This window comes from Macrobrachium nipponense, chromosome 8, assembly GCF_015104395.2.
Source record: "Macrobrachium nipponense isolate FS-2020 chromosome 8, ASM1510439v2, whole genome shotgun sequence".
Taxonomy (NCBI): domain Eukaryota; kingdom Metazoa; phylum Arthropoda; class Malacostraca; order Decapoda; family Palaemonidae; genus Macrobrachium; species Macrobrachium nipponense.
Genome location: NC_087203.1, coordinates 60,932,198 through 60,942,197, shown reverse-complemented (window position 1 = coordinate 60,942,197; position 10,000 = coordinate 60,932,198). Strand labels below are relative to the sequence as shown.

At 37.1% G+C, this 10,000-nt stretch overlaps 1 protein-coding gene and 1 long non-coding RNA gene across 3 annotated transcripts in view; one reads left to right on the top strand and one right to left on the bottom strand.

The window, feature by feature from the left end:
- The window catches only part of LOC135222802 (uncharacterized), a 71,170-nt gene extending 70,431 nt beyond the window's left edge, over positions 1–739 (bottom strand). The window contains exon 1 of the long non-coding RNA XR_010316344.1: positions 538–739. This is a non-coding gene — a long non-coding RNA (uncharacterized LOC135222802). The remainder of the gene's footprint in view (positions 1–537) is intronic.
- A 167-nt stretch (positions 740–906) lies between these two features.
- The window catches only part of LOC135222800 (headcase protein-like), a 101,491-nt gene continuing 92,397 nt past the window's right edge, over positions 907–10,000 (top strand). The window contains exon 1 of one of the 2 annotated variants that reach the window (XM_064261092.1): positions 907–2,204. In XM_064261092.1, coding sequence (XP_064117162.1) covers positions 1,444–2,204 — 761 coding nt within the window. In that variant the 5' untranslated portion in view covers positions 907–1,443. The remainder of the gene's footprint in view (positions 2,205–10,000) is intronic. The other variant, XM_064261091.1, reaches the window with a different exon arrangement.

Below are 10,000 nucleotides of genomic sequence, written 5' to 3'. Positions count from 1 at the left end.
AATGTTTCATTCATATTGCATCTCGCGCCGTAGTAAAGCCTACTTCTTCCCCGCCGTGGGAAGAAAGAAAGAAAAAATCCGTTTCAAGAAAGTCGCATTTAATTAGCTCCTAGTGCGCTTTGAGAGCATATCTCTCTCCCGAATGTTACGCAACACCCATATCCTGCCCTATTGATAATCCATATTTGTGTTTCCATAATTAGAAGGCAACGTGTGAGGCTGGCAATTGTTCGGCAAAGAACGGCCGAAACGGGCCCTTCTGCATCTGCCATCACAAAGCGGCGACGATGACGACGACGTTTTGAGTGCGTGCAGTCGCTTCCTCGAGATCCTTCCTAATGATTGAGAGGGAAATAAAACTGCGCTTAAATCCGATTTCATAGAAGCGCGAGAATATCCCGTAGCACTCATAGCGGGTGCAAGGAGGGAGGCACCCGTTTCATACTAAATATTTTGGAGAGTGCAACATCCCACCAAGAAAATATAGCGTAGCACACATCGCCAGCCAGCCCAGCAGCGCGCTGTTAAACCACGTACCTCGTAACCCAGGCCGGAACGCGCAACTCCGCCTTTATTGTCTGTCTCTCGTTCGTCACGTGAAATCCATGTCCTTCTCCTAGGCCCAAATCGATGATCAAATGCCAGAAATGCTATTGACCGTATTTGCGGCAATTGTTACATGCACAAGACGTATTAAATTGTATATGGAGTCAATCAAATCAGGTGGTTATCGTGGCCGTGGAATCGAAGGAGCCACGTGGTGATGTTATGTCGTAGAGTGGCAACCAATCCGAGACAGAACCGGCACTAGGCCCCTCCCACTGCAAAAGGCACAGCCAATGGGCGCCTGTCCGTTCACCTTATGCCACCGCCTCCCTTCGCCGTTCGGCACCAAAACAGAAGAGCTTGAAAGGGCGAGTTCCAGTTGCCAAGTGGGTTGCGACCAGAGAGCTAGAATGGAAGTCTTGTGAGAAGCTTGGAATCGTGGCCCGGGCCAAACGACGCAGCGGTAGTGCCACCAGCCAGATAGTGTCTGTCACGCAGACCGACACAGGGACATGGACGACGGAGCACAACTGTGACCTACGTGACGCAAGGTGTTCGTCGAGTGGATGACACTCCACGGAGAACTGGCCGGCGGAGGAGGAGGTCGACAGCTGCAGCAACAGAAGACTATTTGTTACTGTAGCTGAAGAGTCTGACAGATAGAGAGAGATAGAGAGAGAGCTTGATAGACAGACAGCTTTTTTAAAAAAACAAATTCAGGAAATTGAAAGAAAAACAAGAAAGGAATTAAAAGAATTAACGGCAAGACAACACCCCCTTAAAAACACATCCAATAACACTGTACCACTTAAGATTTTAACTACAATTGCTACAACTTCTATTACTGCTACCAATCTGACAGTACCTTAGAACCCCCCCCCCCCCCCCCTTGGACAGATGGTGAAGATGCCCCAACGACAAAGGCACAACACAGGCGGTGGTGCCGGCGGTGCCGAATTACCTCTTTTGGACCCCGGGGTCATAGAGGCCCACAACTCAGTCACCACGTCCCGGTGCAGCATGCCCTTGGCATGCGGCTGCCTCCGGGGATACGAACCCATCAACCTGGAATCTCCGACGGGATGCGTCCGGGTGCAATGCAACAATGAGCAGTGCACGATGGGCACCCTCATGCACGGCGAGTGCTTCGCAGCCTGGGAGGCGCACGTGCTGGCCTTCCTCAGGTCGTGCGGTCGTGCCCGGTCTTGGTCAGAGAAACAGCGGCTGCAGAATCTGTGGACGAAACGCGGCTACGACCTGGCCTACCGGGCGTGTTCCTGCCTCTGTAACCGGGGCCACCTTCGGAAGGACCTGGACTGGACCCCGCCCACAGAATCAGACGACGAAAACAAGACGAAAAAGAAGAAGAAGAACCGGCAGAACCAAAAGCCTAGTCTCGTCACTGTAGGTTCAGGAACGCTCAACGGCAATACCACCGCCACCAATAATGCCAACAACAGCAACAGTAGCACGACCACGATTCCCGTCGGAGGAACCCTAAGTGGCACGCTCACCTTAGGACAACAGCCCTGTCAGCGCCACAGAGCCAACTCCATATCCTCCACGGGCTCCTCGCCCCCTTCAGATGGTCCAAGCAGTCCCTTCCATGGAGCTCCAGGCAAACGCCGTTCCAGAGATTTCTTCTCAGACAGAAGCAGGTAAGGCCCTTCTTGCAGTTGCATTTATTCTCTATTATTTATACCTTGGAGCAATCGAATGAGTAAGTCGCGTTCAAGAAAAAAAAATCAGAATAAAGGGAGACATTTACGCTAATATAAAAAGTACAATATTAGTCAGACAGAAATGTAAAATTTTCGTAAAATATAATGTAAACGTAAAAGTATATAATATATTAATAATAGCTGTGGTCACAAATACAGAAATCAGCAAATACAGCAAGAACAGCATGCATCAAAAGCAAAATCCCCAGAATGCCGTTTTTCTTAAAGCTGTAATTCTAAATCTAGCAGCTGAAAAAAATTAAAGTACCGTTAAAAAAAGTAATCTTCTTTGGCATGACATCTCTAGACATTTCGTCGAGTGCCAACTCTTACCGTGCCAGAATGGGAGGGGTCCTCGAGCAATAAAGTTCGTTTAGTCTTTCCTGAAAGTGTTTTGCACCTCTGAAATATTAACTAACCAATGTATCTCAGAAACAATGTAGTCCCGTCAAATGGGTGAAATAATAAAGGTGCTGTCGTGTTTTTAGTGTGTATTATATAAGTATTTGGCATGACGAGTTTAAAGTGCCTTTCGGTCTTGTTGATAAGTTTCGTTAAAATGCCTTTCGGTCTTGTTGATAAGTTTCGTTAAAATGCCTTTCGGTCTTGTTGATAAGTTTCGTTTAAAATGCTTTCGTCGTGTTAGATAAGTTTCGTTAAAATGCCTTTCGGTCTTGTTGATAAGTTTCGTTAAAATGCCTTTCGGTCTTGTTGATAAGTTTCGTTAAAATGCCTTTCGGTCTTGTTGATAAGTTTCATTAAAATGCCTTTCGGTCTTGTTGATAAGTTTCGTTAAAATGCCTTTCGGTCTTGTTGATAAGTTTCATTATAATGCCTTTCGGTCTTGTTGATAAATTTCGTTAATGTTATTGAGATTAACTGTGTGAAGAACTTTCCAAAAATTTAATAAGATCAGTAATCATCTCGTTCAAGTGTACACTATGAGAGCTGAAAGTCTGCTCAGTGGTCTGGTAAAACTACTATAATAACAATACTTAGACCAAAATTGATTCATAGTTAAAATTAAAGATGATAAATGAAAGATACCAAGTGAAACTAGAATTCCAAATGGCCAAACTTGTCGATACCTTTCAAAAGAAAGACTAGGGCAGGGAAGATGTTTGTCATTCTTAATTTCATGCTGAAAGTGAAACTGATTGTGAACATCAAATGAATTGGTAATACGACTGTTCAAAATTAATGTAATGAATCAGAAAACAATAACTAATAATGCGAACACAATATTAGTATGCAAAAATATGTCTGTATGAAAATTCCTGCATACACCACATACTTGTACTTCCTTATAATGAGGAAGCAGATTTTCAGTTTTTGACACTAACAATACTTGCATGTGAGCGAGACTGTATGAGCTGGCTACTGCCAAGACTAGTCCCTAATATATCATACGAGTGTCACTGAGGCCGAAGAGAAGTCCTCACGTGATATCTTCATGTTGCCATGTGTGAGCAGGTCATAAATATACCTGTAGGCAAGAGCATCACTTCCTTGTCAGTTGAAAAAGAGAAGGGCGAATCTTGCATGATCCTGTTCTTGACATTCAAGGTGAAATACACTGTATAGCACGAATATAGTATTTAGTGGATACGGAGTTTATATACACGGCAGCTCTCTGTTATTGTTATTACCGAAATCATTCTGTCACATCCGTTTATACGGAAGTGACTTACATGAATACGAGACGTGAAGTTTGAAATCACGATTTAATGTGGGGATTGGTATTCAATAAAATAGAATAAAAAGACATCACCTTATTTGAGAAAATGAAAAATGAATAGTTGGGGTATCAATTAAGGAAATCATTAGAAGTCTGGTTTATGAAGAATCACGAAAATTTTCTGAAATGTCTCCTCGACTCTCTGGCAAGTGCAATGATAACCCGCAGAAATATTGAAGAATATCGAAATGAAAAAAATAAAATCTGCGAGAGAGGGGGGAGTCCAAAGATAATGTTTGGATCAAAGACACCGGTTTTTATATCTGGCATGGCGACAGTACTGCTTATCAGGAGTCTAGTGGGTTCCGTTGCACACTTCGACCAATATATCTAGGACTAATCTAGTACTGTAACCACCCTTTCTACAAAATTTCGGGTTATAAAATACTGATTCGTTACATTACTTTTAAAGAAAACTTTCGATTTATTCATAAATGTTATTTTATGTAGAAATGAGAACGTAAGTGTGTATTGAATTAAGAATATTGCTAGAGCTGTAAGAAAGTATTTTTATGAGTCCAACTCTAAAGGAACCAACATTATGAAGAGCACATCGTGAGTTGTTTATTTCAAGGTAAATTGCAACATTTTATATGTGAGCCAGACCATTAAGTCTCATTTTCTTCAGAAATGGTAGCAGTGTTTTACCATTAAGTAATTTCTTTTGTATCTGAATAAATTAGTTGAGAGAGTGCAGTGAGTGGAGTTGAATAATTCATTTCGCTCATTACGTTGCAGCTCCCCAACGTAAATAAAATGTTGTAGTTTCCCTTTTCCCCACCGTAAATAAAATGTGGTCTTCATATGGTTCCAAATAATATCTTTTGCCATTAGGGACAAATTCATTCCCGTTGCCGAAAACGTGAGAAACATCTAGGCTTTCTCGTGTTCACACAAGGTCAAGTTGTGACCCGTTACCTCCACTGTCACATGAAACGCAAGGTTGCACTTGTCCTTGTAAGTAATATATGTATTGTGTTGTTAATGTGACTGCTTGTGAAGATATATATATATATATATATATATATATATATATATATATATATTATAATATATATAGTATGTATGTATGATAGTAGTATGTATGTATGTATAAAACGTTCATAAATTGCCCAATATTTTATTTGAATATTTAAGTGAGTGGTTCAGCTTCTGGACAATTTGCCTGTCTCTCTTCTGGAAAAAATGTAAAAGCAGCCCATATTTCCACCATAACTTAAAGGGGCGTCATGAGTATTAGGAATGATTCATTTCAGTAAATGGTCAGATTCAATTTCCTTAAGAATTTTATACATTTTTATTCCACAGAATGCGACCTTAGTTCAGTTATTTTAGTAACGTGCCTTATTTGCTTATTAAATATTCGTTTACTTTCACAACCCCTATTTGCTAAAATTATCTCCATATTGCAGTCATTCAACTAGAATCTTTGATCATTCTATTTCTTCAAATTTCTGGTAAATCTCTCCAATGTTATTTATAACAATCTCTTTGACTTTTTAAACCCTAATAGAGTACATATTTATAAAAAAATATTTTATTCGCTTATTTCAGTAAGTTTTTAGCTCGGACAAATCTAAATGGTGTTCTTATCTGAGTCAGCCTTTTTATTATACTTTCTTTTTTCTACAACGCCTTTTTCCATTACGTCTTTGAACATTTCATAGTTTTATTATCACTTTCCAACTTTAGCTTCTGTGCGTCTCTTTTATGAGGAAGTTTTCCACTTTCATTAATCTTTAATCCTGACTATAATGTCTTGCTTTTTTCGTTTGGTCTAAAGACATCTTTTTCTCCAGTCAATGAAATAAATTACCATACTGCCCTTGTTTATTATTCTCATTACTTCTGGCAAAAGAATAAGCCATCTTATTTTACTTATTTGTATTTATTTTTGCTTCTTTCTCTTTCAACTAACGCTTCATTGATTTCCCTTCCTATCTCCACCCTTCTATATCCTAGTCTCTCCTTGTCTATTCTCCCATGTACATCATCACAGGGTTCTCCTAACTACCCTTTTATTTTGTTCATTGCCTTGATATTTCCCTTTTCCTACTGTGAGTCTCTCATGTCCTGCTTTCTTGGTTAATTTTCTTCGCCTTTTTTAAGCATCTGTCTCTCTTTGTTTTCATCTTTTCGTGTTTGTATTTTACTTACATTATATATGTTTTTCATCTTTCACGTTTACCTCCTTTTGGTCTTTCATTCGATCGCCTCAACTTTTATCAAATATCTATCTAATGGAACGACTACTATATAAACTCTCTCTCTCTCTCTCTCTCTCTCTCTCTCTCTCTCTCTCTCTCTCTCGTAAATCCTTGCCCGTTTTCTTTCCGTTATGCCCCTCCCGCTGACCAGCCGTATGCCATTCCTTCCTTGTCTAATTTCTCTGTTCTTCTCACTACCTAATTTTACCTTTCTTATCCTTCGGGTTGCTATTACTCTAGTTTGTTGGGTTTCTCATCTCCTGTCGCTCCATCCCCGCTTCCGTAAATTACCTATCAAGTCCTATTTTCCTGCCCTTTTCCATCTTCTTTGCAATTGTGTTGTTGTCTCGTTTTCTTTCTCGGCCTTTGTTTTCACTCATGCTTCAATTATCTACCTGTTTTTATGTTTCTACTTTTCACTTACTCTACATTCTCTACCTTTATTCTTCAACGAATAATCTGTTCCCTATGATTCACCTTGTTATCAATTATTTCGCCGTAACTTCGTAATTCTTTTCACGTCTAAGGTTCTTGTGTAATCAATTAATATACCAGCTGCGCTCTCTCTCTCTCTCTCTCTCTCTCTCTCTCTCTCTCTGTCTCTCTCTCTTATATATATATAGATATATATATATAATATATAGATATATATATATATATATATATATATGTACACACATATATATGTGGAAATTGTTATAAACATACTATGTCCGAGTCACCCTACTGCAAAACAATTAATTCCGCAAGGCAAATTATGTCATAATCTATATTTATGTCTATATATATAATTAATATCTATTTATATCTATATATATAATATTATATATGTATATAATCTATATATTATATCTAGTAGATGTATATCTACATATATATGATAGATATAGATATATATATATATATTATATAGAATATAGTAGATATCTATATACTATATATATATACATATATTATATAATAAATAATTATTATATATCTATATAGCTTATATATATATATATATTATATATATATATATATATATATAATCTATATAATATATATATATATATATATATATATATATATAGTATATTATATAAAATATATATAATATATATATATATATGATTATATATATATATATATATATATATTATATATTATAATATATATATATATATTATATATAATATACACACACACACGTGAGCTAATTATGTATAAATATGCATACAGATATGTGTATTATGCATGTATGTATGTATGTATGTATGTATATATATAATACATATTTATATAATCTTATTGAAATTCTAACGTATAAACAAAATCATATTCACATATTTGTATGTATAAGCTAAACATCCACCTGTATATGCAACATAATTACAGACTATTTATGCATGGTTCAAAGAGAAGTTACTTAGAAAATATAAATAAATATATAATCACGGAGCTCGTTTGTACATGCTCTCTCTCTCTCTCTCTCTCTCTCTCTCTCTCCTCTCTCTCTCTCGCTCTCTCCTCTCCTCTCTCTCTCACACACACACACACACCACACACACACACACACACACACACACACACAAGAGACACTAGTTACATTGTAGTAAACTTTTCATTATTGATAAAAGTTCCTAGTTTTCGGTAAATAGAAACGATACCTTATAATCCAATATTCCACAGAATAAAATACCTCTTGGTTTATTAATATAGGGGGAAATGAAACAAAAATATCCCTTTTAATACTTAAATAGTCTAAATAAAAAAAATAAAAACATCTTATATATATATATGTATATATATATATATATATATATATATTATATATATATATATATATATATATATATATATAATTTGCAAGACGTTTTGACTTTTTTAGATTTATTTCAGTATTGAAATGAATACCTTTTTTATCTATGTCCCCCTATATTAATATATGAAGAGGTATTTTATTCTTTGGAATATTGGAATATATAAGGTATTGGTTTCATTTACCGAAAACTAGGAACTTTTATCAAGACTGAAAAGTTAACTACAGTGTAATTCTTAGCGATCTCCCCCCCCCCCTCCCCCTTTTTTTTTAATCCCTTCTTTTCTTTTCAGGCTTCCCCTCATAGTCGCTCATTACTCACGTCTTGCTCGTCCATTTTCCCTTCAGTAATTTTAACAAACATTTTCAGAAGTAACGTCCCCCCCACCTCTCTCTCTCTCTCTCTCTCTCTCTCTCTCTCTCTCTCTCTCCCCGAACCGACTCTGTTCCGTTACTCCAATCCCCCAACCCGCCCTCCTCATCCACACCGTAAGTAATGTTGCCTGCCTTTTCCAGGAAATTTTGATGGTGTACTCCCTTTATTTTGTCTTTTTAAGTCTCGTTTGTTATTATCCTCTTGTTTCCACTACACCCTCGAGCCGACACCCGTCATCTTAATCCAGTCCCTATCCCCCATGACCCGTCTATCCCTTGACCTGTTTGTCCTTCATGACTAAGCTCTTACCAAGTAACTCTCTCTCTCTCTCTCTCTCTCTCTCTCTCTCTCTCTCTCTCTCTCTCATATTGCACGTACTGATTATGTCATGTCTCCTCCAAACTATTCATATTTCTTCTTTCCCCCTTCCTGCTGTTTGCCCATCCCATCGCTCTCCCCCTTGCAAACTGTTCTCATTTCTTCTTCCCTTTTTTCGTAGCACTTATTGTTACACTGCTTATGCCAGTCTTCCCATTGTATGGGTCCCCGATTTCATTTTCAAGTCAACAATTTCCCTCTGCAATTTTCGTAATAGCAGTATCAAGGGCGATAGTGTCAAAAGGTGATATTTATTTTATTTGCCAAAGTACTCGATAACCCCCAATTATTTTCTTTCTTTTAATTTCATAAAATATTTTTACATAATAAAGTTGATGTACGTTTTTTTTTTTAGAAATAAATTTTTTTCTTTCTTTTTAATACGAAAGCAGTCGGGAAAATTCGTACAAAACCTATGTTATCTCACCCTTGGCCCGGGGATAAATAAATAAAAAATTAATTTCATGGAATAAAATAAAATGAACTGGAAACAGATTTTTTTTTTTAAAGAATTAAATTAATTGGCGAGTTTTTTTTACCCAAGTCACTCGCATGCTAACAAGTTATAAGGGTTGTTAGTAGGAGGAAAGGCAGGTTTCATTCGAGCCGTTATTCTGCACCGGAAGCTTTGTCGTGGAAGGAAGTCTTGGGATCCGTCGTTCTGAAGGTGGATAGAAGGTCAAAGTCAAGATGGTATCGTGAGATGAATACACATTTTTACTACGGGAAATACTATGCGTTCTATTAAATTTACGATCATTATATTTAAGGACGACTTTTAAAAATTATTATTTCTGGAAATATTTTTCATTACTAATGTTACAAAAATCTAAAAACATTATAATTACTCTTTTCACAATTTTTTTCATTAATGCTATTCATCTCAGATGTGAAGTTTATATTTCTAGAAAGCGGAAGAAAATACTTGCCAATCTAACCAAGATTTCAAAGAAAGTACCTGCCAATCTAACAAAGGATTATCCGTCCTCATCTACTTGGCAATACATTATGCTAGAATCCAGCCAACATTTCGAGTTGCATAGTCCGCGTCTTCAAAATTTTTACTTTACAGTCTTTTTTTCGAACATTTTTTTAATGTCATTTCCCAATTATTCTTCTTTATTACCCTCGATTGCATTATTACACTTCCTGTCACTACCTGCCCTTCTTTCTACTGCAACAGACATCCGTCTTTTTTCCTATAGTTAACTATACAACAAGTAACATTTCGCT